General features: G+C 44.2%; 1 protein-coding gene across 1 annotated transcript in view; it reads left to right on the plus strand.

Moving 5' to 3' along the window:
• The first annotated feature begins 12102 nt into the window (after positions 1 to 12102).
• The window catches only part of RNF216 (ring finger protein 216), a 54550-nt gene continuing 38835 nt past the window's right edge, over positions 12103 to 27817 (plus strand). Inside the window, exons 1-12 of the mRNA XM_009584198.1 lie at positions 12103 to 12169; positions 13349 to 13482; positions 14586 to 15446; positions 17416 to 17492; positions 21240 to 21342; positions 22243 to 22407; positions 23403 to 23517; positions 23803 to 23942; positions 24937 to 24987; positions 26007 to 26144; positions 27157 to 27305; positions 27765 to 27817. The exon at positions 27765 to 27817 is cut by the window's right edge and continues 41 nt beyond it. Coding sequence (XP_009582493.1) covers positions 12103 to 12169; positions 13349 to 13482; positions 14586 to 15446; positions 17416 to 17492; positions 21240 to 21342; positions 22243 to 22407; positions 23403 to 23517; positions 23803 to 23942; positions 24937 to 24987; positions 26007 to 26144; positions 27157 to 27305; positions 27765 to 27817 — 2053 coding nt within the window. The remainder of the gene's footprint in view (positions 12170 to 13348; positions 13483 to 14585; positions 15447 to 17415; positions 17493 to 21239; positions 21343 to 22242; positions 22408 to 23402; positions 23518 to 23802; positions 23943 to 24936; positions 24988 to 26006; positions 26145 to 27156; positions 27306 to 27764) is intronic.

A 27817-nucleotide genomic window follows, 5' to 3' on the forward strand; every position in this document is an offset into this window, starting at 1 on the left:
AATTACCAGCGCTGCTGTGGTTCCTTCCCTGCATTCGTGAGGGGAACTGTCAGTGTCTGATTAAGTTGAAAAAGCATTGGGCTTTGGGGACAGATTTCAACACGGGGCAACTGCTATCCTGAGTCATGATGCCATCTCGTAGTGTTTCTGACCCAGGTTGGGGGAAATTTAAATAAAGCGTGGCTTCCTCACTGGCTTTGGGGGAGCCCGACTCCTGTGGTTCCTTCCCTGCATTCGTGAGGGGAACTGTCAGTGTCTGATTAAGTTGAAAAAGCATTGGGCTTTGGGGACAGATTTCAACACGGGGCAACTGCTATCCTGAGTCATGATGCCATCTCGTAGTGTTTCTGACCCAGGTTGGGGGAAATTTAAATAAAGCGTGGCTTCCTCACTGGCTTTGGGGGAGCCCGACTCCATTGCTGGTGCCCACGGTGCCTGTCTGTTCACAGGGTGACTTTTGGAGGCTGTCGTCGTCACTCGTAACGAGAAGCAAAGTTGATGAGCTGAAATAAATCTAGGAGCGTATGTAGGTGTCAGGGTGACCTGAAACGTTTTCAGTTGGCTTCAGAGGACAAGTGCTGTATTGCTCACACTCGGTCTGCTTACCTCTGTAAGGAGGCCAAGCTACTGTTTGTGTTATTTAGATAAACATTTGGACGAGATCTGTAAAGGCATCATGTGATATTACGCTGTAGTACAAGGTGATCAGGATTTGCGCTAGCTAGAATCTTTGGGCAATACAAGGATGGAAAATGTCCTCAAGTAATACACTTTGTCTAAAGCACTTCTCACACAAGGCTCCTGTACTGCTTTGTCAATACTGACGTGCTCTTACCAAGCTGTGGGCACTGTTACTGCTGTTTCTCAATTGGAGAAAGGAAGACAGCGGTTGGCTTTTTGCAGCCTTAGCAAAATCAGAGCTAGGAACAGATTTACACTTCTGCTTCCAAATACCATCCCAAAGGTGTGATGCATTTTTATATTTGGTGGAGGGGGGGAGGGGAACCTCTCTTGCAGATCATTTTTGCTTGAAGGTACCTGAAGGCCAGTAGCGGAAGGAACGCTTACCCACATACCTGTAGCAAGTACAAAATGTCGTTGGATAAATGTGTACAGTGGGATAGCGGAGTGGAACAGTCAGGGATGTTGACAGCTGCCTGCAGCAGAGCGGCGATGCTGCCTAGAAGACTTTCCTCCTCTCCCTGCTCCCGCTGTAGTGCTCTGTAATGCAATTTGAGGAAGATGACAGCAGCAGCATAATGGGGAAGCAGGAAAAGAAGCTTTTTCTCCCTTGCAGGAAACCAGCAGCATAGGGCGTTTCATGCCTCCCCTGCTGCTAGGATTTCCAGCTACAGATGAACAAGACTGGCAAGACCCATTAGCAGTAACTTGGCTAGTTCATGTCCTCTCTATATATTGTTAAACCGGAATCCTATTGTAGCGGAGCAGGCTTCATTGTGTATAAACTGGGAGGTGCCCTTGGATCAGCCACGACTAGCACAGACCAGCTTGCAACGGCTGGAACGCACCTCTGACTTGAACGCACCTCTGACTTGAACGCTTAATCTGAAGAGTGCTCCTCAGCTTAATATTTTTGTGTTTGTTTAGCAGTCTGTGGCTGCTTTTACTGACCCTCCGTCCCAGATGGTTAAATAATCTGTTTGATGTTGTACTGTTGCAACACCCAGGAAAAGAATTTATATTCTGCTATGTGAAGGCTTAAAAAGTGTTGGACACTTGACTGCGATGACTAAGGGGTAGGAACGCAAATTTGCAGCCTGAAAACAGTTGTGTCCTTAGCAAATGGTCTGACTGCAGCCTGTGTAACCTCTTAGCTGTGGCCTGTAGTGATTTTCTTGGTCTTGCACGTGCAAAACATTTGTTTCCCTTGGAGTGAAATTGTTAGGTACCTTGCAATCTCCTAAATCTCCGTGACAGTCGACCTGGAGAATTAATGTGCAGTGCTTCTTTCCTTGCTTTTTAGCTGGCCGACTGATAACTCATTCATTTGTGAACTTTAATAGTCTCAGAAGAGAATAAAGCTGGATGTGGAGCATCTCTAAATCTGGCCATGATCTGATTTCACTGTTTTCGGTTCTGATATAGTGGTGTGCTTATCTCAAATACAAACCCTTTGCTTTTCTGCTATTTTAACACATTCTGCTTAAACCCTGCAATGGCCACTGCCACGTGGCGTGGATGAAGTCAGACTGCACAACTGTCGCGAGCCTGGAAGGCTGCCCTCAGTTTCTGCTGCTGAGAGCCTGCTTGCTGGGCTGGAATCGGTTGGCCGCAAGGCTAACGCGTGGCTGCAAACAAAACGAAACCCGGTTTTACAAAAGCAGTCGCTGGCTGGCTTGAAAATCTTGTAACAACTGGTCATCTGCAGTGCTTGAGCAGTAAGGACATAGTTACTGTTCTTCAGATGGGTTGGTGGCAGTCCTTCTTGTGCAGCAGTTGGGTGCAATAGGCAGCTTTTTTACTTCCCAGCAGGAATCGGTGCAGAGCATGGACTTGATGCTCAGGTGCAGAGCATGGACTTGCTGCTCAAGTATTGCACGTGCCTTACAAGGTTTCTATCGGTATTTTACTCTCAGTACTTAAGGCAGTTTAAGACTCGTTTCACTGCGGAGTGAGCTTGGCCTGTTGGCTCAGTATGGCTCTAAGCTGGCTCTTGTACGCATTTAAGTCCTTCAATTGAATGTGTAAAAGCATCTTTCAAAAACAGAGCCTGGTCTTGGACTAGGAGCGCGTATAGTTTGAGTGCTAGTTAGGTATTGCCCGTGGTTGCATAGTGTCAACTGTTAGGCTGCAGTTTAAGATCTTCCCCCTTCTTGCAGTTTATTTTAGCATCTTAGTTCTGTTCTCCCGCTTAGGCCATGGTGGATGTGTGAGGAGAGGATCTGAGTATCTGATCCGAATCCTACAAAAAAGTTTTCCAGGGCATTTCTTTTCAAAGCTGTAACAAATGCTGGCAGAGCTCAGTGTGAGAGGAGGCAACAAGCTGTGGTGTGGGAACGTGACCATCTTAAGCAGGTATTGCAGTGAAACCCAGCTTAACATGAAGCCACAGCTTCTGGCCACCACTGGCTACTGACCCCTGAAATTATGGCAAGTGCAGATGCTTAACATGGCTCAAAAAAAGGGTACGGCTATAATAATCAGAATATGTGACCTGTGAAGTCATTCTTCTTGGAAGTTCCTAATTCTGGAATGTTTGACATGTAGAATGGCTCGTGGCAAGCTTTTAAGTCGATACGTCTAAAAGTACTGTGCAGATCGACACAGAAACATTCCTTTTTGCTAAGGTGGGCTACTGCAGTAAGTCGGGTTTTTTTCCCTTCTGTGCCACCTCAAGGTCAAGTCTTAGCTTTTATATTGTCAGCAGCTTTGTGAGTTGAGGTGAGGTGTGCTTTGCAGCCATCCTTGAAAGCATAGTTTCTTGTGATAGGTTCAGGTCGCATTTAAAATAAAATAAGAAAAATACCCCCTCCCTTTCCACATTTGCTCCTAGTGGTGCATTATGCTTTTTTCTGGAACACAGCTTCCCAAGTGCTGCTTAGATGGTTATTTCCAGAGTTGGTCTGCTGGGCAGCAGCTTAACATCTAGGATGCCACTGCAACCTATCAGTCCTTTGTGATTTTGAAGTTCTCTGGCTGTTACTGCAACTAAAACTGACTCTCTGTGCTTTCCAGCCCTCTTGACTTGGCCTAGTTAGTCCCTCGCTGCTGCTTTTAATAGCAGTTTGCTGGTTGTGTGCAGCCTGTCTCTCCTTCTTGCTCCCGGTGCCCCCTGCAAACAAGGCTGCAAGCGGAGCAGGCTGCTGGTTGCTCATCTGTGTGAATGTCAGTGCCGTAGCCTGTTAGGGTTACTCTAACCAGCAACCTTAAACTCCTTTATTTCTCTGTTTCCTCTCCAGTGAAAAACGGTGCTAAGATGGTGAGCTGAAGGTCCGCGTGCCTCCAACTTGTTAAATAACTACTTAAAAGGTTGCACTTGGTTTTCTTTGTTCTGTTATACCTTTTAAAGGTGACATTCAGGATCCCTTTAAAAAAGGAAAGAAAAAAGGAGAAAAAATACTAAGGATTTGGAGAGGAAATGCTGTGTCCTTCTCCTGGAGAGCTCTATGAAGTACAAGTAACAGAGGAGCACTCTCATGTATATCCTGGGGCGTGTAGGGCACTTCTCTTGTTCTTTTCTATGTGGCTGCTGGGTTGATGGGGAAGAGAAGGCAGTTGCAATTAATGTTCTGTAGAGCCCTGGCAGGTATGTGCAGCACCTGGTAGTCCGTGGAGTCTGGCTCTTTCAGACACCAGTGGGTTTAATAACGGTGCTGCTCAGAGGAAGGAGCCTCTGCCCCTTCTCTTGGGATACGTGTGAGTTCGGGGCAAGAAAACTGGAAGTAAAACTTGCTCTGGAAGTGGCAAAGCTGCAAATCACATGGTTTCATGTGCTCTTCCGTTCATCCCCACCCTCATACCACAAAATTAGAACAAAACAGTTCTTTAAAGTGATGGTTTGGGAGATAGGCTGTGAGCCCAAAGAGGTTGGTTTTGTGTATATGTGGGGCCATAGCTAAGTGCTGAGCTGCTAGTGTCTGAATTGTTGCTTGAACATGAAATGCCAAGCTGGCACCTGTGTTTGTGATGTGGGAGGCAGGTTTTGGATTTTGGGGATTATACCGTATGATCTTGCACATGCCAGAAGTCTGAGGCAGGCAGAGTACCACCCTTTACAGGAGCTAACTGCAGAGACACCTTTTCCTCCCTCAAAGCCTTGAATTTTCACTTTGCTCTTAAAATGAGCTGCTCAAGGCAATGGCATTAACTCTTCTTTTTATCCAGACTTTGTAAATTTAACTTTTTTTTCAGGACCGAATTTGATAGGGGAGGTAAATGACTGATCCAAAGCTCCCCACCTCTTCTGCAGAGCGTGTTTTTTTGCATACATCAGAATTAGCAGTCTCATGCCGGTCAGAGAGATGTGACAATATGGAGCCCTGTTATTTAGCAGAAGGACTGACGGGGGTCGTGGGAAGGCACTGAAATGTCCAGCAGTTGACCTTGATGCCAGTCATCAGGGAATAGCTTGAAGGCATCACAAACTTTCAGTTGAGTTGAATTAGCAGTTGCCCATTTTTGGAAAACAAACACATCTGTTTCAAAACAGTCTTACATTTTAGAGAAGAGCTCACAGAGCAGAAATTGGTTTCACTAGGAAAACTGGTATCGTTGTAGGTGGCCAGCTGTTAGATGAATAAGATAAAACTGGACAGATTTCTTTCCTCTTGTACTTTGTGTTAACAGATGCATTAAAAATGGAGATTGAGTATTTAAAAAAAAATTATGATTAAGTGATACTGTCACCTTAATGGAATAATGAACTGCAAGTGAAGTTGATTAGAAGTCTTGTGATGTACAGACAGTCAAGATGTTTCCTGCAAATCCTAAGTTGACTTGCAAAATGGGAGAAGTGCAGTTAGGGATTTGAACCCAAGTAATCCCTAAAAATCTGCACTCTCACTTGCTTCTGGCTAAACAATTTCCATTAGACTGGAGCAGTGACACATAGATGTAGCTGTTAATCCATAGCCTCTCTTTTCAGAATATGTTCTGATGTGTTCTTGGTAACGCCATTGACTGAGAATTGACTGTAAAAATGCATAGCATGGCTCTGGATGGGGGTACAACACACTGTACAGGATTTTTGTAAAGCCAGACAGCCCTGCATTAGTGAGCTTGTAGTTTGCTTTTTGTGGATGCAGTGATCACTAAGCACTCTGCAGTTATCAAGAGAGCTCGCATCAATGGTAAGCGTTGGTGGAAAGGACATCGCTCGCTTCAGTGCATGTTTCACAGCGCAGCTTTTCTTCTTGGGTAAGAGAAGGTGAGGAATAGGGAACTTTCGTAAGATGACTAGAAGTTGTGATTGCTGCTAGAGAAACTTGAAGACTGCCTGTCCCTCTTGTCCATCTTAATAATGTTCTAGCCTGGAGCACTGCTTCTGAAGCCAGTTATGATGCTGGTGCGGCTGCAGAAATAGCAGCTGCTCTTCTGAGATACTTTCTGAACAATGCATGTGTTGGCCGTCTTGTATGTATGGGGAGTTTTGATTTACTTGCCACAAAACGCTTCTAGTGTTATATTGTCGTATGTTTTGGTGTGACAAAATCAATTCTCTGGCCTTCTGCAGTAGAACTGTGTTACCTGGCTCTTAATAGACAAAAAGTTGTTCACTTCAGCTTCTGTTCCTTGATTTTTCTCAGATCTCAGGAATCCTGTCTTCTCCTCCTTAGAGGGCGTATGTGTCTGTCTAAAATTATTTGGTAAACCAAGCCAGCTGCTAATGTCTTGTGAAACACTTAGGGAGTGTTTTAAAACTTGTAAGCAAATTCTGTTATTAAACGATCTTCTGGTGTGTTGTTCCTCTTCAGCACATGCTACGGGTCCAAAAATTGGTGGCAGAGCTACATGGATGCAGTTGTCATAAGTCTACCCCCGTTGTGTGCTCCTAAGAGGAGCTTTTGTGTGATATCTGTGCTGTTCTCTTAGCAAACCGAGCCGCTGCTGGAAACTAGGTGGTCTTGCTTGCGAGCCACTGCCCACACACTCCTATCTTCAGGAGGCCAGGGGTAAGGCTTTTGGGCTGGGGCCAATGCTTTTGTTTTGGCGTGGTTTCCCACTTTTGCCTGAGCTATGGGCAGGCCTCCGTGCAAACCTGCTCAGGAGAAGCCCTGCTGCAGGTCCACATTTCAACCTCTGGCTTTATTCCTTTGCAAGGTGCGAGGCGGTAGCTGCCTTGTGCATAGCAAATAGGACTTGTTTGTGCACAGCGGTTCTTGGGCTTAGGATCAGGGGATTTCTAATTTTCGGTTGGGATGATGCTGTTTAACACGATCAACCGCTGTTAAACTCTCCCTGCTTTTGCAAAGTGACTGTTACAAGGAGCAGCCCCCAGCAAATCGTGAACCCTTTGAAATGTTTCAGTGAAATGCTTGACAGTAAGTCGGGCTGGTTTATTTCCCTTCTGTTGTGCTTTTTTTTTTTTTTTTTTTTAAGGGCTGAATTTTTAGCTTTTCATTTTGCTGGTTGTCACAAGCCATGCATTATTTAAGTAGCTTCTCTTTGTTTTAGCAGCAGAAATTCACCTTGCTCGCAGGCTACCAGCAGACACGTTTGCTGCCCGCAGGCAGAAAGTAGGAGTTGATGCTCTTCTGTCAACGCAGGTGAGCAACAGTGGTGTTGCTGTACGGGGGAGAGGCTAAAACACACAACGATTTGATGTTGCTGATGTTTTTTTCAAGTTGCGCTTTTTTTTTCCCACCGTTCGGTTGGGATTTCAATTCCTACCTCCCCGGCAGTGCTTTCTGTCTAGTCCTGTTGCCTTGAGCTAGAGCCAGAAAAGAGCACTTTGAGGCTAGTCCCGTCTTGGGTATGTGGGAGTTCAAGCTTTCAACGCTGTAAGTGGGGGAAAAAATACATTACACTGTGTCTAGGAGGGGGGTCTCCCCTTGACTGTCGCTTTAAATTCCAGCACTGCTTGAAGATGCTCATTGCAGCACAAATGTGAGGTGGAGGGAGCGGATTTGAGTTCTGCTCCAATTACTGCAGTTCAGAAACGCCTGCATATACCGGGGGTTTAAATATATGCACAGTACCGATGCTTGCTATTTTTAGGTTAGGCTAAAAATATGTAACATGGTGTTTGCAGGGATTTTGAATGGGTTTTGGAAAATCCTTGTGTAAGCATTCTTTGTGCACCTGAGACCTGCTTCAGCTCTTAGCAGCTGATCCCTCAGCTCATAGTAGTGGCTGGGACCAGTGGCTTTGTAGATTGTATTTTTGCATGTATGAGAAGCTTGTTTGGAAAGTCCGTGTGACTTCAACTGTCAGTCTGAGATCTAGTCAGTTCAGAGAACAGTTATATGTAAGTCCCTGATGGTCTCTGATTTTTCCAGTAGCTGTTCTGTTAATGGGTGGTTCTCCTCTCAAGTTACTGCAGGAAAATACCTTAATGGGGAGGATTTTATTGCCTGCGCAGTGAAACAACTTGGATGTGCAGAGTCACGAATACATGGAGTAACGAGGGAAAACGGAGGGGGGAGTCGGTGGAACCACATCTTCAGTGTGGCAGTCTTCACTGCGCTGTCAGAGGGGGGCTTCAAGGTCGTGACAAGAGTTTTGTGTCACCCTGATACTGTATAGGGATTCAAGTCCCAAGTCCAGTTTGTGTGCTCTAGTGCAGGTGGGAGTTTTTAAGAAAAAGGGAATTGGGGGAGAAAAAAAAAAAGCTTGCAAAGTGTATATCTGCCTGCTGCCAGGTCTTTTTCTTTTAAAATGGTTCTAGTATCCTGTTCTTGACTGTATTGCAAGAAAGCGGATGGTCATGTTAGAGCTTGGTTATAGGTAGCCTTATTCTTTACCTATAAATAGGCACTAAAATCACTGAGGTAGTGTGCGATAGCTTCTTTCCATCTGTCTTGCTTGCTTTTTTTATTATGTTGTTTATGTAGGGCAAGACCCTAGGGTGGCTTTGATCTTGTTACTTCATGTTCTTGGAGGCCTAGTGCTATAAACATGAATAAACTTCTTATTGATGCCACTAGATGGAACTGGCCCATGCTTATAGATATTTGTTTAAACTTGAGCTCTGTATTGAGCATTGACAAAATGAATTGCTAGCTCTCGGTGGAAGCTTGGCTTTCACACTCAAAGCAGTGCTTTATTAAGCTGCTTGGGGTTTTATGCAGTCTGTTTTGAAATAGAGAAGCGGTACATTGCCAGTTCTTTCCAGGCGTGGCTTTTTTTTTTTTGTTGCCTTGACCATGTATTTCAGTTAATGCTATTTATTATATTCCTGCTTTTAAACCATCATGAATCTTTTGGTGATGTGTGTGCATCTTTCTCTTGTACAGGGGGGGTAGACAGTCTGTTATCCCAAATTTCATTTCAGATTATTTCCTGTACCTCTTTCTTGATGCTCAAGGTTGAAGGTTCTTCACTATGGGAACCAGATTTGCCTATAGAGAATACAGTCTTAATGTTAGTCTTGTGGCTTATCCCTTGTTCTTGGATGTGAAGAGCTGTGGTTTAGCCAGCATTGGACAAAACACCATTTGAGCTATTTGGGAGAAGATGTTTTGGTGACTGGGCCGAGCATTTGCAGTGTCGACCCACCCACGCGTACACGCATACCCAACTCTGCTAATGCATCTCATGTCCCTGTAGCGGAGAAATAGCCAAGCCACTGAGCTTCGCTCAGAGCAAATCTGAGCAGACGCCTGTCTAGCCTCTGTCCACACCGCTTGATGTTGCGAGGGCTGATTTGTAGCTTTCACGAGCATCCTTATTCCTCCCCAGCCTGTCTTGGAGTGATCCTTTGCCGTTTTTGCCTGCCAAGGGGTTCCTTTGTTGGGTGTGAGCCTCCATGAAGGCAGCTGAGACAAGGCGGGTTCTAGCTATGCAGGAGCTGTTGGTTGTTGCAAGGAGTGTTTTGTAGCAACAACGTGCTGAAAAGCAGAAGTGGTTGGCATGGGTACATGAGCTGAAGAGGCCTGGGTGCTGCTCCTGGCTTTGCTGCTAGCCTGCTTGGTGGCCTTGGCCACACTGGTCCTTTCCGTGCTTCCATTTCTCCATCTTTTAAATGGCAAGAAGCATATTGATCTTGTTTTCTAAAGTACTGAGAAGGCTAAGGATGGAAAAATGCTCTGCAGGGTTAGGTGGTAGCTATTCCTGAGTACCAGGGAAAATACAACTGTAATAATGTGGATGTGACCTTTTAAAAAGGACAGGTTTTTCGCCAAGTACGCTTACAGTGACCCAGCTACTGAGCTGTCGCTCCAGCACCTGTCTGCAATGATGAGAACGGCGCTTTCATGCCATTCTGGCAAATAAAGTAAGATTTATTTCTCCTTGCTTATAAGGCAGAAGCTGAAGGACCTAGTGGAAACACTCCCAGAATCTTGCTTTTGAAGCGTTTTCAAAGCGTCAATATGCCCATGATACTCCTACTGGAAATAGGGTATGCTACTGAGGTTTCAGGGCTCAAATATAGGGGTAGTTGCATATTTGTAGTAATGCTGGTTAGAAGAGGCCTCTGCAGCTCCCTAGCCCAATGTCCCACTCAAATTTGGACCGTCACCAGTGCAGGGGACCAGGTGAGCGTGGCTGTTCGAAGCCGAGCCTTGAAAACCTTTATGGTGGAGGTTCCCTCCGCAGAAGGCTGCTTCAGGCACTGAGCCGTGCCGCTGGCACCCTTTGTGTGTGTTAAGCAAGCGTCCTGCCCTGCAAACGGGAAAACGCTGCCGCCTTGCTCATTTATCCCGCTGCCTACGGTGCGAGGCTTTGGACCGTGTCTGTGCAGGCTGTTCTGCAGGAGGAGGGCGCGTTCCTGCCCAAAGCTGGCCAACACTCGGCACTGCTGTGCAGCGTGCGCTTTCTGTGAAAGGTGGCTTGGGTTTTCGCTTTTTTAAGTGCTAAATTTATACTTTTTTATTTTTGTTATTTTATCTTGTATTAAAATATTTTGAAGATGGTAATGACTGGTTCCTGGGGGGCGGGGGGGTATAGATATAAGTACATAGTATGCATCTGAACTGATTTCTTCATCTCCTGTCCTAGCTGCAAATCCTGTTCCCTGCAGAGGAAGTTAAGTATAATTATTGAGGAGGAATTTATTCTGCTCTTGTGTACTAGCAAACAGGATTTTATAGCAGACCCTCCATTTTCTTCCAACTTATGCATCAGTAAATATTTAATAATACCAATTCCTCTGTGCTCTAATAATGAGATGAATACTTCTCAATAAAAAGACCTCCTTTCTCGTTCCAGTGATCAAATTGTGCTTGGAGTTCACATACGTATTCAGGTGCTCTGCGATAGCGGGAATTGAGAGCTATAAGCTGACAGAGCATAAAATGGAAACCTACTGTTCAGGTTGCAGCGATTCCTCTGATCTCCTAATCCAGCCGGCTCATTGTGCTTCTCTGAGAACAGGCGGGGGTAGCAAATTTTAGTCCCAAAAGCTCAGTCCTGTGAAGGACCCCAATCCCTGTCGTGCTCTCTTTTCGGTTTGAGAGCAGGTGGCGTATCCTGGAATTTGTACCAAACCCTCACTGAGGAGGGGATGTGTCATAAATCAGGGAGGTCTCTTCTTTAAAATAGCAGATGATGGCAAGAAAATGTGCTCTGCAAATGTGACTTGTCCCGTGCCGCTTCACAATGCAGGCACAAAACACGCACTTACGTACTGCCCTGCCAGGGGTGCAGCTTCCTTCTGACGTGTCAACAGCATGGACGTTGTGGAAGTGAACTCAAAGCACCTCTGGTCCCTCTGAAGTTGTGCCTCACCTTGGCGGCACACAAGGGAATTCAGGGTTTGAATCAGCAGTGTGGCTCACTTCACGGTTCAGCTCCTCAGCAGCTGGGCTCTCAGGTCTGACCCATAACATTGGCTGTTCACCTCGGTGCTAGCATTTCTGCAGCATTTGTGCATGGTATGACTTCATGGCATTAAGTGCAATAGGGGATGGTTGCAATGACATCAGCTGGTACGTTTGAGATGCAGGCTTACATGGTGTTGCCCTGTGGCAGCTCTGGCAAGTGGCTTTTGCTCCTCTCACCAGTAGATGGTGGCAGAAACACCGCTATGTGAGTTGATACATCAGGTTTTTGACTTCTTGGAAACAGGAGAAGATCCACATACGGGGAGGGTTTGAGCCCTGGCTGGACAGAATTGCATCTCCCCCTTGCCTTTTTGTGATTCTATAGCTATAAGCACCTTTGTGTCTTCTCTGGAGAGGTTTCTTGGGCCTGATTGCACTCTTCAGTCGGCCGTCGTAACTGTTGGAACAGAAGACAACAGAAACATGTCTGCTTTTAGGCACTGAGAAGGTGGTACAGAAAAATATCCTCATGGAGAGGTTGTCCTGGGAGAACCAGAAGAACCCCCAAAATGATCTAGTGGCTTAGTCTTGGGAAAGCCCGATTAGGGTGCTGCTGAGTGTGCCTTACTCTCTCCTGTTTTTATTTTGTCTTCTAGTTCCTCATGCGAGCCTGACTGCCATGCCTGGGCGTTGACACTTTCGGGTACAGCAGTTTAAAATGGCAGAGAGAGGTGGAAATGAAGAGGTAATTAACTTGAACAGCTTCCGTAGTCACAGAGGAAAAGGTAAGTACCGATTTGTGCGTATTTCCGAAACTCTGTTTGTAAAACTCTACTTACAAGCAGCAGGACTCATAGATACTAAACTTGCAAGAGTGCTGTTAATGGGAACCTGCTATTGGTCTGTTTTGTTGTGTCATGCACTGCTCTGTGACACTTACTTCACAGCCACCTACAGAAAATTCTCTCATTTTATGCTGACATGCAAAATATTTTGCTCTTGTCTTTCTCATGTTGTACTGCCTTAAGGCAGATTGCTAACTTCTCGGGAACACGATGTAGAGGTATTTCAGCAGATCTGAGGGGCTTATGGTGTTCCACCCTTCTGAGAACCTCATAGGGGAGAGGCTGGCTTTGCATTCATATCCTCATCGGGCTGTATGCATTGGCATCCGTTCCTCCAAGAGTGGAATTCAAAATGATGCTTTCTGTGTATGCCTGAAAGGTGATAAATGAATACTCATGAATACTTATGCTAAAGCATAGGCCAAAACATTGTGTCAAATCATAGGGAAAGCATGGTTGTATGCTGTCTCTGTTTCTGGCTGGAGTGTGTCTCCTGAGCTCCAGTAGCTGTGCTCAGTAGCATCTATATTCCACTCTTGACAAGCCTTGAGTGACAAGGTTGTCATCTAGTAAGAGGATATCTTCTGCACCTGCAGTCAGGGGCCCTATCTCTGTCTTGCATAAGGTACTCCTACAAAGTCACACTCCTTCAGAAGAGGCTGAATTGCACAGGGAACCTTATCTCTCCTCTAGAATCCACTGCACATTAATAAAAGAAAATGTATTGTCCCTGAGATACTGAACATTCAGGACTTCTCTGCAAAAATTAGGAAGTACTATGTACGTGGCTTGTTCAGAATAATTTTTGCAGCAGCTTGACTCGTGCTGAAGTTTGGGATAGAAGAATCTCTGCGTAAGCGTCAATGAGTGACTGTTTCATTCATGTGCCATTGTGGTCTCTTGAGCTCTAGTTTATGCATGTGTTTTGCTCAGGGGGCCGAGGGAGCTGGGAGTGCCTGTAACAGTAACTTGCAGAGGAACCGGTGACCTTTGAGCGCTTCTTCCCTGTTGCTGCAATGCAAATGTGAAGATTGCTTTTTCACATGTTTCAGTGCTTATGCCCTGTAATTTCAGTTATTTACTTTTAGCAAATAGCTAACTTAACTTCCTTTACTACAGACTGGATAAACCGTAGGGACGAAGGTCTTATCATGATATCAGATTCCTCAGATGAAGAATTACCTTTGTTGCTGGAAACGCCAGCACAGCAGCAGCGTGAGGAAGATGATGATGATGTAGTCATCTTGGCAGAGGTAATTTTTCATTCTTGTACTTGCCCTGCTTTATTCATGGCCTTTATAGCCAACTCTTGTGCAAATGTCCTGATGCATTCCTTTGAGAGTCCTGTCCGGTTACAGTAATTTACTTAGGATGTCTGAAATGAATGTTGAAATGATGGCGTTTTGCTGGCTTTACGTGTTCAATCATATTTTGGGCACAGGAGGGGAGAACTAGATTGTTAACCTGCATTGTATTTAAATTTATACTTAACGAACGCTGTAGCTTCCATAAGGTTATCTATCTTAATCCAGAAAGGTGGAGTGCTTTGTAAGAGGACTTGATGTTCCTTAGAACATCATGTTCAAAACATGGTCAAAAACATGCCTTGTTTGACCTTTCATGCTTTATATTCCTCTATGCTGTTTGGATTCTTGTTGGGCTGTTGCAGGCACTTACGTTTTTGCAGTTTTACAAAGCCAGACCACCTGATAAATCCCTTTCCACTGGCACAGGCAGTCACACAGAGGAGGGCGAAAGGCTTTAGCTTAACTCATTTTAAGTGTCTAATTTCATATCTAAGCTATATGAAGAATATATTCCACTTTTCTCTTTAAGTAACCAGAGGCATTGAGAAAATTGGTTGTGAAGCTGACTTTTCTGTTTCTTAGTTGAAAACAGGAGCAGAGAATGTTCAGACTCTGTTGGCATACAGCAGTCTGTCTGCCAGAGGCAAGAACAAAGCCAGAGATTAATGTTTTGAGCTTTGGTTCCAGCCTGTTTAAATAAATTGGTGAGAATGCAAATATGCTATCAGTTAGTTCCTCCTTCCCAGACTATTTACTTGGAGGGAAGTGGGGACTGAGGTGAGCTCAGGAAATTATTCCAGTCTGAAAGGCCTGTGCATCCCCAGTTCTGCCAAATGTTCTCTTAGCACCTGGGGCCAGACTGAGGATGGTGTTCAGTGAAACAAAGATATGCGGGTTGCAGTTTTATGCCTTATTAAGCACCTTGCTAAACAGACTTTTCATCTGTTTCCCATCAGAAATTTGATTAGATGCAAAAGATCATCATCTGGAGCAAGGATTCTGACATGCAGACAAGAACTCCTACTTATTCTTGTCTGTCTTCTTTTTAGACCCCAAAGCATCAGCAGCAGCTTCTGCGTCCCAATGTCATCAGACCTGCTGCTCAATGGCAGGGTGCAAACACTGTGGGAGAAGGAGGATCTAAAAGTGCTGTTGAGCCCTTGAGGAGCATATATCTGCAAGATGAGAACTTAACTCTGCTGTGCCAGGGAGACCGGTATAATCACATCGTGGAGAGCAGTGCTGGACCAAGTAGGGATGAGAATATGAACTTTGCCTTGCAGCAGCCTGGACCATCTGAGCTTAATGGCCCCAGGTTTGAACTTACAAGTAACCAGGAGCCTGGCCCAAGTTTGCTTCCAGCAATAAAGACGAGTCCACAGCCTGTTGTTAACAGAGAAATCATTAATCTGGAGAATGCAGCCCTCCCACCACAACAGGAAGAAAAGGTGGAAGCCCAGGGATGGCAAGGAGAGGACTTGGAGCCAGAGCAAAACCTCGGAGGAACAGCTGCTGCAACTACCACAGTCCAGGAGATCCACGAGAACAGCCAGCTGGATCACCCATACTTCCAGCCGTTGGAAGGCGAGCCTCATGCTGTAGTAAATGGTTGTGCTCCTCAGCAAGGGCAGCCTGAAGCAGACCCAGGGTCTTTGAGGGCATACGGAGAGGAGGCTCCTGGGCCAGCCTTTCCCCGACCTGAACCACAGCAGGATGGGATTCCAGGTCCTGCTTCGCCCCAGCCGGCGCATCCACCAGAAGAAATGGGTCAGCAGGCAGTGATAGACAACGAACAGCCAGGTCCAGCATACCCGGCACAGGGCTCTCACGAACTTGGCTCTAGTAATGTGCCAGAACAAGGAGCTGCTGGGCAGGACCAAGACCTCACTGCGCTGCTCATCAGAGAGACGGTAAGTATTCCCAGGGCTTGTTTGCCTTCAGTGTGCATGTTATTTTCAGACAGGTTTTTCAAGGTGTGTAGTGCTTCACATGCTCAAAGCACAGTCCTGTTGACTTCAGCTGCAAATCCCCTTCATTTTGGCTGAGACATAGGAACATAGGTGTTCCTATGCACCGGGTGAGGAACATGCAATGAACTGTCTTGGAGAACTTTGGTTTGAAAGACTAACCCCAGCACTATGGCAGAAGTGGTGAGAGGATGCGAATCTTCAGGGCACTGTTTGCTTCGAGGTGGGCTATTGGCCAGGGAGATTTAACAGAACTGATGGCAGGGTCTCAAGGGCACAGTGGGGTAAAATAATATCGGTCTGTTCCCTTAAAGGCTACTGCCCTCTGAGTTCTGCTTGTTTGTTTTTGTCTGGCTGATTCCTAAGCCAACTCTGTAGAGCTGCTTTGGCGATGGATGTAGAGCTAAACAAGCAAAACTGAGACACTAAACACTGGTAGAGGGATAGAGGGGTGGGGTAGAGAAGGCTTAGAGACACACGGCTGAGAGCCATGGCTGCTTTCAGCTGGCTTTCCTAGAGTGCTTTAGTCCATGGCCAGGTAAAGGCCACTATAGTGGTCAGGAGTTGCCCTTGCAGTGTGGATTTCCAAGCAGTAGCACTGAGGAATTACTGGATAAGCAGCGTGAAGACTTAGAATCACAGAATCATAAAATCATTAAGGTTGGAAAAGACCTCTAAGATCATCAAGTCCAACCGTTAACCCAACACCACCATGCCCACTAAACCATGTCCCTGAGCGCCTCATCTACATGTCTTTTAAATACTTCCAGGGATGGTGACTCTACCACTTCCCTGGGCAGCCTGTAAGACTTGTGTATGTTAACTCCACACGCTCCTTTTTGACTCTGTGTGTGAAGCTTAGCATGAGGGGCACTAACTACAAGAACTGAACCACCAAGAAGGGTACTCCTTAACTTTTGGTATGTTCAGCAGCTTGGGCAACATGGTGTATATGTAAAAAACAAAACAAATGTGGTGATGCTTCACATGTCTCCAGTGCACACTCCTCCCCTTGATTGCTAGGGAGGAAGGGTCTCTCTTGATGCCTTATGGAATACTTTTTGGCAAACAAGCATATTTTACTGCATCTGTATCTTACACCACCAACCCCATCCCCTCCAAGTCTTCCCTCCACATCCCATATCTGATTGTTGAGGAAAATATTCTTTAAGTAGCAGCCCAACAAAATACAGTTCTTTCCAAGTGAGACCTTGCTGATCAGTGACTTGCTTTGAGATGGCAAGTAGTTACTCTTGCATTGTCAGGGTTGCTTGAGAACCCTGACCAGTCCAGTCTTGCAAAGCAAAATATCATGTGGTGCAATCGATTGCAATACCTGTACAGAAACTCAACGAGAGAGAGCCGCAAAGGGTACTCTTTGCTACGTGGCTAATGCTGGGAGAGCTTTCACAGAAATGCCAGTAGAGGTTTGTTGTCTGTTCTGATCTCATTCCTAGTGTGTCTCGGTGCTTTGGGTGGGTATACGTATTGTTGGGTTTTTTCCTTTTGCTTTGGAATGTTGTATTTCAGCACACAATCTGGAACTCCTTAATCTTCTGTCTGAAGGTAAATATTAGCTTTTCTTGTGTTGTAGATCATACCTACGTGCCTCTCTTCTTTCCATCCAGCCTGAATCACTCATTACACCAGCTGCTCATGGCCATTCGCTTCACTACCCATACTTTTCTTGTGAGAAAGTGCTGTTAGCAATCATCTTGTGGAGCAAAGGAAAGCCAGCAGCCTGCGGTATCCAGGCTGGATGGTTATAAATGGTCTCTTGAAATCCATTTTGGCCCTTGTCTCAGGAGCATGCTAGATAATTACCTATAAATCTCTGTCTTTGGTGCTGTTGCTAGGTTGTGCTACACAGCTCCTCTAACACCTACGTAACCTTTAGCTTTTCCTACTGTAGGAAGCAAGATTCCCAGATGTGAAGAAGGAATATATTGAAGAGCTAATCAGCATCAAGAACTGCTATGACTTAAATGTGTAAGTATAGAGCTAACAGCCAGGGTGTATCATACAGCAGTCTGGCTGCAGTCACATTTCCACTTCCCCACCCGCTAACGATGCTGTTCTATAGCACATCCAGGCTGGGAGTCAGCGCTGCGCTGATAGTGCCAAAGAGCAGAGAATTTTTTTTTCCTTCTAATAGAGCTTTTCTTAAATCCTCTCTAATTCTGACATTGTGCTGTAGCTTCTCTGCTTTTAAGATCATTTTCTTATTTAAAGATACTACATATAATTTCCTCTTAACTATTAATAGGGTTCTTAAAAAGGGTGGGTGTCAGGATTAAGGTGTTGAGATGACTTCTATAAAACATAGTACGAAGATGGGTTGGTGAGTTTTGAGTTGGAGAAAATAGTTTCTTACCTGTTCATTTCACTGGCTTTTGGCTTTTTCCAGGTAAAGCTGACTCTGCTTTGGACTCCCTTATTTAGTGTCGTCATGTTGGCTTTTGTCCCCTTTACTATCAAGTAGCAGTAGTACTGTTTGAGTTCTCTTATGTCACTTTTTGCAGATAGAATAGAGGAAACACATTTAAGGGCTGGTAGGATTGATTCTAGATACCTGATGAGGGACTGATTTTGGTCAAACTGAGCAGAAATGTGAGCCAAGAAGAGAAGTAAAAGGAGTGGAAAATAAGTGTGAGGACTGTTGCTCTCCCAATTGTGTTAGCAGTTCCAGAATACCTTAGTGTTCATCATGCTTGATATCTCTGGGAGTCATGTTAGAATCAAAAGTTTTAAAAAAGTCATTAACCTTATTGGTAAGTTGCATCATCACCCTATTCTTTTGGGTAAAGCTTGCACAGCTGAAGAGCAAAGGATTGTGTGTGTTGGCACCAGCAACATGGAGGGGAGAGTGGTTTGAAGTAAATCACTTGTGACTTGTGTCTGATGCTAGGTGACCCCTCTCTTGCTCTCTCTGCAGCTGTCACTGCTATCTCAAACATGTTGAAACTAATTATTATGTGATACAAGAATGAAGAGTAGGTGTTGGTTGCCAGAGTATTCACTCTGTTGTATGAATCCAATACCCTTTCCAGTTAACTAGGGCACTAATTAAGCAGTATTCAAGTGCATGAGGCTTAGAATTAGTTATTGGACCATAAATAAGTTAACTGGCAAGGAACTAAGGGTGATCCCATCCATTGGGCCCAGATTTCCTATTCTGCTGCCTTTGCCTGTGTTGTGAAGTCATGTCTCCAAAGTAGGGCTTCTTGGTTAGAAAGTCATCAGACTGTAACTTCTTTCTTGTCTTTTGAAAGTGCTTCCCCTGCAGCGGTGGCATGGTCAGCATGAGAGAAGCTTTCAGGTGCCCGCACTACGTACTTGGTGCACCTCGGCGTGGATGGTTGCGTTGGGAGTGTAGAAGATGGGTAGGGCCATTCCTCGGGGCGATCACGCCACTGAAGTTAGGCATCTGGCTGCAGGACCCTCTCACAGATTGTGTGAAAAAACTCGTTATTGTGTCCTGCGGGAATTTAGCAAAGCCTGATAGAATTAAATCCCAGTATTGGCTTCTATCAGTCTTAATGTGTTCCTTCCCTTTTTGCTCCCGAAATCTCTTCTCTCCTATTGTGTGCCACAAACCCAGTGAGATGAAAAGGTGCTTACAGGCTTCCCTGTAGGCCATCTACAGTGTCTGCTCAGCGGTGCGTTACCCACTTACTGGATGATAAAGATTTCTTCTCCATATTTTTATTCCTTTAACCAAACTATCTTTTGAGTTGTCACTGCATCTTTTGTATGAGAACAAATGGGTCAAAGCACTGGTCAGCCTCACTGGCAGGGTCTCTTTGATCTCCATGGTATGTCAAGCTGAATCAGGCTTGAAATATAATAAATAAGGGTGGCTGAGTTTGGGCAGGGATGAGGCTTTTAACTGGCTCTGTGTCCTGTGGTGCAGATATTAATGAACAGTGCTGCAAGTGTGCGTGCATTGCGTGCTGGGACCCACTTAACTAATTGTCAGACATTGAAGGTTAACATCTCTGAAAATCCTGAGCATTGAAATGGCAACATGCAGAATAGTTCAAATGTATTCTGACTGCCCCAGCTGAAACCCTTGCGTTTGAGCTGCAGTGATTTGAGCTCCTTGAAGCTTCTGTTTTGTTGGATTAAAACAGTTATCTTTTACAAAAAGTATGAGGGGGGAGGGCTGGAAGCTATTAAATGCTCAGTGCCAAGATATTTTGTTGTTTTCCAAAACGATCGTCTTAAAACTTTCAATTGATGTGAAAGATAAGGTGTGGGAGCTCCTCTTAGCAGGGTATCATCTATTCAGCTTTTGTGTGCAGAAGCATTCACACTCAGTCAAAAGCTTCTGGCTCAATATGTCAATACCTGATTAAACAAAAAGAAATGCCTCTGCTTTGAATGTGAAAGCAGGGCTAAAGTAATCATGCCTTGATAGTGGGTTAATGCTTCAAGCCAGTTCAGATTTCTTAATTAGGGACTGATTTCTGACATCAGGAATGTAAATTAGTTGCAATTATGTCTTTGCTGCAACCTAGCACCTTCTCATTCAAAGTTTTACAAATGTTAATTGCTTGTCCTAGCTCCTTTCAGAAGGATATTATTCTACAGCTGGGGAAACTGAGGAACAGCTTATGTTACTTGACCCAGCTAGCACAGCTGGTTAGTGATGGTTGAGAATAAGCTGTGAAAGTCTGATTCAGTCAGATAGCCTACAGCAAGCTTCCCTTTCAAAAGGGCTTCTGAAGTATTTGTGGATCTCCATCAATGGGGTATTCTGAAACTACTTGCTAGAGTCTTTTCTAAGCTGAAATACTCAGTTAAACTAAATTTACCTGACAAAGTTATGATTGTTTGTGATAGAACCTCAGGTATGCTGCATTTACAGGCTAGTATGCATTTTTTTTCAGCCATTTTTAGTGATTATTTTCTAACTGCTGTTCTCACTAGGCCAGTTTCTAGTGTGAATTGGACAATGCTGGTGTGATTTCAAGCTTTATTACAATGAAACCTGTGTTCAGAGTACATATTGTATGTAAGCACAGTTTAAACTTGTTTCTGTCTCTCTCTAATGTTAAAGTAGATAGACTGGAGGCTTTAATTAAAATATGAATCTGTAAACTTCTGTTGAGGAAGATACCAACCTTTCACAGCTTTTGTAGGAGTTCATACGCTTTTTCCATGGATGCGTTTGTATTAGCGACAGCCAGATTTGGTTCATATGCTTTTTCCATAGATGCGTTTGTATTAGCGACAGCCAGATTTCAATTAATGCTGCTAATGCTGTGACTGTTCTTTCTTGTATGGTCTTCATAATGTTAATTCCAGAGCAGCAGGAAGTTAGTACACCTTGACTCTTAGTTGTGCAGGGTTTGACACGTGCTCAAAGGACGCATCACTTTGCATGGTTTTACCCATGGGTGTGAGTGGGGAAGTAAGCCTGGTTGTTCACCTCTGTCATAGAGAGATGTAGGTTGGTTAGTAGCTCATCCGTACAAGCTTCTCTTATGTAAATATAATTGTTGAAAGACAAATCTATTTGCTTTTTCTTCTGCAGTCATACAGGTGTTCATTCTTTACTTAATTCTTAGTCATTTACTTTCAGTTTGCTCTAGTCTGAGACCTCCCTTGGTTCTTCCAGGGCAGGTTGTGACTTGCCTGCCCAGCCTCTTAATTATAAGATACTAAAAATTGGACAAGCGAGGAATGAACCTGAGCTCCCAAACCCTGAAGTAACTATATTTATCTTTTCAGACTTTGTAACTTTCTTCTGGAAAATCCAGATTACCCAAAGAAAGAAGGCAGAGTGGTTTTAAATCCCAGCAGCAGCCTGCTTGCCAGCCAAGATGAGACAAAGGCAAGTGATAGTATCCTCATCTACAGCATGCCTCCCATCCAGTCTGTTCAGCCTGAGCAGATCTTGGGATGTCCGGTTCTATTAGTTTGTATTTGTAGAATGCCTGGTTGAGCCATACGTTATAGGAGGCCTCTGGGTGCATTTAAGTGTTAAATAGCAATAGTTAGTTGCTTGCAAGATGACTTCAAGACTTTCCTGTTTTGCTGTTGTGTAGCTGCACCATATCTGCTCTTTTGCCTTCAGCGAAACCCTCTGCCCTGCCTGCCTGCCAGCTGCCTGTCTGAAGTGTTCATTTTGATAACTGATACAAGAATTCCTTCTGTCACATGAGGTAGACTTGGCCCTCAGGTCTCTCTTGTGTGGCCTTTAGGCATTGCCTTTCAGCCTCCTAACTGCGAATCTCCTGACAGTTTCTTGATTTTATTTATTTTTTTTAAAAGTCCATTTGACAAAAAATTCTCCCTGAGCTGCTTTGAGTATGTTGAAATAGCTGCGTGTGGCCTGAGAGAGAGAAATGTCGAATACCTCTTTCTACTCTTGGAAGCATCTCTCAACCTCAAGCCAGTAACGTTGTTCACCCTTTATAGCAACCTAAATGCATCCTCTCCTCGCTGTCTCATGCAGCCACACACAGTGGTTTTAAACTCCATGGTGTGGGTCCTGCTAGGAGCAGAGCTGCAGCGTGGTGCAGCTCAGGGCAGGTTACCCGCACAAGTGCATAGACCAGTATGCTGTGCTCTAAGCTGATGGTTAGTGCTGATAAGTGCTCAGAACTTGGGTGCCCTGTAACCTGAATTTTGGGTGGTCTTGCAGAAGGTCCTGATCACTGAAAGAGTGGTTTGGGGTGTTCTTGTGTGTATTTATAGCAGCCTTTTTATATCTTTCACATTGTCTCCTTAGGTGCCTAAAGTGGACTACTTCGACTTTTCCAAACTTGCCCCACTTGATCAGCGGTGCTTTATTCAGGCAGCTGACCTCCTTATGGCAGACTTCAAAATGCTGAGCAGCCAAGACATTAAGTGGGCACTACATGAACTCAAGGGACACTATGCAATCACGCGAAAGGTTCTCCAGTTCAACTCTGTTTTCTTTCCTAGGGTTATCTCTCATGTCTGTGGAGAGTAGTGCGATGTCTTTTGCCGTACTGTACCATCTGTTAGTGTGTGGTTATGGGTTTTTTCATAATCTTCCTTTTAAGGAGTATTAATCCATTTAGTAGAGACTTAAAAAAATTATTGGCCAGACAATGCTGCTGGAAGTTTTTACTTTTCTCTAATAGGAGAACTGGGGAAACACCAGCTAGTTGGTGGTAGGTGATGCATTAAACACAGGAGTGTTCCTGTACGTTGCTGCTGAAGTGCAGTATAATTGCCAGTAAAGCCTAGACATTTAGCTAAATCTTAAAACATCTAACTGCTGCTATTAGTAAAGTGACTGCATGTATTTGAAAAGAAGCCCTAGTCTCACTGTCCTGTTTCTTCTTATTATGACTTGTAGAATGAGTCCTATATTCTTCATAAGAGTTTCACTGTAATGGAGCTGTGAAGAAACTTGTTTTAAGTATCAACAAACTGAATGTAAATGTGGCTTCAAGCTTTTGACTTGGATCTACTCCTCTGATATGCTCCTCTTGCTTGAGCTTCTTTCTCTACTATTCCAGGACTTAACTAAAACAAAAATTCCTTTTCTCTTCACTTGCTTGATTGAGCACTGAGTATTTGAGCTTCATTTTTTTTTAAATGAAAAACCAAACCCAACAACAAAAAACCGCTAAACCAGCTCTGTTGCATCAGAGTGGACACCAGCTGTATTAGAATTAATAGCTGAGGTGTTGTGAAGTATCATTCAACTATTTTGTTTTTATGGAATGATTGCTTTACAAGTACGTAAAGCAACAAGGTGAGCAAAGGAAAGAGGTATACTTGCCTCTATATAGGGTGTTTTGCTTTCTGGTTTTGGATCACTTATGCACATGTTTGTACTGTACTTCAGTTTGAAGTATGTGCTTCTGCTTTCTTCCAGAGAACAGACAGGATTTAAGTCTGTATGTTGTTTTTTAGGCCTTTTCAGATGCCATCAAAAAATGGCAGGAGCTGTCTCCCGAAACCAGTGGGAAACGAAAAAGGAGGAAAGAAATGAATCAGTATTCATATATAGACTTCAAATTTGAGCAAGGTAGATACCAAGCTGTATGTATCATGCTCTCTGCATGGTTATTGTAAGCAGAACTGGCTTGCAGCAGAAAGTACTATTGTTGAAAAGGGATGTGGTCCCAAAACAGCTATGTTTCTGTCACTGTTTGGTATCTGTTTTGGAGATATTCTTCATTAGTACCTCTGCTTGGTACAGTGCTGTTTGGGATGCTGAAGTTATGCAGCTGGTGGTGTACGGAGGAAGAGGGATTTAAGCTTTGTTCTGGCTGCTCCATTCCATTTCATTGCACCTTTAACTTTGCTTTAGGAGATGTGAAAATTGAGAAGCGCATGTTCTTCCTGGAGAATAAGAGACGGCACTGGAGGTCCTATGACAAGCGCTCTCTTCTCCCACCAGTGCTACTGGAGCAGGAATTCTATGAGCAGAAAGTTAAAGAGATGGCAGAGGTGAGTGGTAGGAGCTGCTTTGATCTTGCGCAAACGACTTCAACTACTGTAGAAGTCTTGGCCCTAAACATGCAAATCTGCCTCTTAGAGAAATTCAAATGCTGAACAAAATGTGGAATAACTACTTTTGTCCCTTTACTACCTGTTAACATGTATTACTCTTCCCAAGTAACTTGTTTTTGGAGGAAAAAAACAAGCACAGAGTTTTATATTTACTTAAATATATAGCTGCTACTTTTGCTGCTGAAAACCTTCCATATATCTGCTAATGTTGATGTATAGTCCATGATACAACACTGTTCTGGACCTTTTTTTGCTACAAGGTAGTAAAAGCTCTACTAATTAATTATTTCCTCTGATTGTTAGCAGGCTTCTCTGCTGCTTTGGGGCTTGTAATTGCAGGTCAGTGTTGGTGGCGAATAATGACGAGGCCCAAAGCAGTCTGTCCACTCACTCTGCCCTTCCACAAGTTGGCAGTCCTGTGTCTCCAGAATGTCTTGTCCTGTGCTGAGGACCTTGTGTTTTGAAGCAGAACCCTGCAACACTTGCTAGTGTGTTGTCTTCCCCTTGTAGTCTGAGGGAAGACTGAATTCACAGCTCTGCACCTACAGTCCTTTCTAAAGTAGCTTCTTAAAGATCGTTGTCTCTTAGGCTGATGGATAGTGTCTCCTTTTAAACACAAAGCTAATGTTCCTTGGGGCTTTCTCTGGAGGGGCCCATTGGGTGAGATCATCTCTGCCCATGGAAACCTGAACCAGCAGCCCTCCTTAATATAGAATTCGGTTCTTTGTTCTTGCTGCCTTTGCTTCTCCCATCTGTTTTAGCTGAATCATAAATAGCTTAATGGATTGGAAGGACGGGCTGAGTGATGTTGTAAGCAGACAGTGAGCCTTTTATGGTGGTTTGTAAGTCCTGAGATAATGTAAAAGAGTGTAGAGGCTGGAAAATTGCTTTATCTATTCTGTAAATACAGATGCATATGTCTCTCTTACAGCATGCAGACTTTCTCCTTGCTCTGCAGATGAATGAGGAGCAGTATCAGAAGGTCAGTATCTATAATGTGGTCTCTTGAGTTCAGCTTATGCATAAACACTGTTTTGCACTTACTACTTCGGACTCTTTTGGCTTCTGGAGTGGAGCTTTTCTGAAGCTGCATTTGTACTGTGCTGCTTTTGCTGAGCTGGCAAAACCTGCATAGTGTGTATTGGCTGGCTTTTAGAAAAGGTAGACAAGAGCTGAGTCCAGCGAGACAGTATTGATGCTTGTAATGATCTGTAGTAATTCGGTCAGCTGCTGCTTGTATCTTCACTGGCCAGAACAAACATCGCAATAGAATAGTACCGGGCTTGCTCTTGCTACCACCATTATGGCTGTTTAAAACAGATTTGCTGTTGTTGGAGCTCTGCCAGTGGAAAGGCCTTCCTCATTTGCAGAAGGGACTCTTTAAAAACCTGAAAATCAGGTCTTTCCCTTTAAACAAAGAGAGAAAAGTTAGAGATCAGTTCAGCAGCTGTGGATTACCTTTTCGTTCTCAATGCCCATTTCTCTTCAAACTTTGGAGATGATGTTGGACCTTTGAAGAAGTAGGCATGCTTACTCTTTAACAGTGGCAAGCTTCTCCACCCCTGCAGTGAAGAGGCCGAGACAAGGTCTCTCCAGGCAGGTGGGTAAATATTCCTTTAGAAGGCAACAGATCTGAAGCTTGGTTTTCCCCGTATGAATGGTCTGTAATCTCTGCTGCTTCCCTGCGATTGCAGATTCCCAAACCCAAGATGCTTCTCTGCCTGTGAGCTAAGAATTATTAAAAAAAAAGTGTTCTGTAGCTTTTTGGAACCTGTGAAGCCAGACATGTAAATATTAAGTTACTTAAAACTGAGTCTCTGGTTGTGCTTAGTGAGTTTTGACCACCAAATACGGTATCTAATGGAGTGGTGTATATCTGTTGCTCTTTTTTAGAACTAATACTGGCATTGTTTATGGCTTGTAGTTGTATGTGCCTTTATGTTGCTATAGCTGTCGATGTTTTGATGATGATGATGCTAATACCTCTGTTTATGGCTGCAGGATGGTCAAATGATAGAGTGCCGCTGTTGTTACGGGGAGTTTGCATTTGAAGAGCTAACTCAGTGTGCAGATGGTCACTTGTTCTGCAAGGAGTGCCTAATTAAATATGCTCAGGAGGCAGTCTTTGGTTCTGGGAAGGTAAGAATTTCCTAACTGGATGAGGGGAAAATGCGTAAATTGCTATTGGGAGATCACATTGCTGTTTGTGTGGTGGTGTTGCTTAAATCAGATGTAACTGCACTTTCCAGGAAATATCTGAATGGAATTGTGTCCTGAAATCCAAATCCAACAAGTCAGTCTCACCGTCAAGTGAAGCCAACAACTTCACAATGGGATCTTTGCTGAATAGGGTTTTAGTTTTGCTAACCTCCATCTTTTGTGCTCTAGGCTTAGCAACTTGGATTACTAGGAAAGCTTTCTACAGCATTCATAGTAACAACAATAACTTGCACTCATCTGGTTTTTATTTTCTACTTAATAAACGAACGGTATCTGCACAGAGAACACTCTCTTATCTCTGACTTGGCCAGTCTCCTCCTAGCTAAGAGTGTTTGTCCTTCGTAATATCACCCTGATCCCAACTTAATTTGGGGGTTGGTTGCTCTCTGATACTACTAGCCTTCTTAGTCTCCAATTTAGCTAGCAATTATCCTGGTACTTAGCTGAGCTATAAATGAGTCATTAACCTGCTCTGAAGTGTGCATGCTCCTTTGCCTCGAGATATGATGATCAAATTGTGGGATGCTTTTGTACTCTGGGATCTATATTTCGTGTAAACATATAGACTGGCAGCTGTATTTTATATAAGCGTATTGACAAGAATGCAATGTGCAGATGTGAGCAGAGTGCTAGTTCTCAGCAGAGACCGTACAGTAATAACGGGCCGCTATGTGGTCACAGTGGACTTGGAGTGAGTGAACTGTGATCCCAGCTATCAACAGCATCTTCATGCCCAGTGTTTGAGGCCTGATCTGTTTAACTAGTCTTGTTCTTTCCATAGCAAACCCGTTCTCTGGCAGTCATCTGCTGACTTAAGCTTTATTCTCTCTAAGCAAGGCTCTGCACTGGTTTATTTGGAAATGTTCTGGGTGCTGAGTCTTGTTTGTCATTAGCATCGTACTGAACCTGAGCTTTTTCCTTCCAACCCTAGTCAGAGCTCAGCTGCATGGAAGGCAGTTGCACGTGTTCATTCCCCACCAGCGAGCTGGAGAAAGTGCTTCCGGAGAACATCCTCTGTAAATACTATGAGCGGAAAGCTGAGGAGGAGGTGGCTGCGGCCTGTGCAGATGAACTTGTCAGGTAAGTGTCCAGCAGAGGATGCAGCCTGCACTTACTGTTGTAGAAAATTGTTCCCTGAAACCCTAAATGTGTGCTGACTATGAGATAGGTAGCTTTCAAAGAGCTGTATTATAAATTCAGGCTTCTGCCTTCCCAGGTCTATTTTTATTCAGGTTAGTCTGCCTTTGACTAGGAGCAGATTAAAATTCAATAGACTTGTCTCCCCCAAGACTTGCTTGCCAGCTCTGTGCTGATCCTCTAAATTACATGGTCAAAAGCAGTGCTGAGCATATAATATTTTGATTGCAAACAGGGAAGTGATCGAAGAAATATGAGCAAAAAGGCAGTAGTCAGCACATCCTGGCGGCAAGCGTTTGGTTGGCAGCCTTATTAACTACCATATAGCTATTTGACTAAATCCGCTTTCAGCAAAGATATGTTTGGCACTCTGCATTAATGGCATCTTATTTTGGGCTGCAGGTGTCCGTTCTGTAATTTCCCAGCTCTATTGGACAATGATGTGAAGCGGTTCA

This window comes from Fulmarus glacialis, unplaced genomic scaffold (assembly GCF_000690835.1).
Source record: "Fulmarus glacialis isolate BGI_N327 unplaced genomic scaffold, ASM69083v1 scaffold17168, whole genome shotgun sequence".
In the NCBI taxonomy this organism is placed as follows: domain Eukaryota; kingdom Metazoa; phylum Chordata; class Aves; order Procellariiformes; family Procellariidae; genus Fulmarus; species Fulmarus glacialis.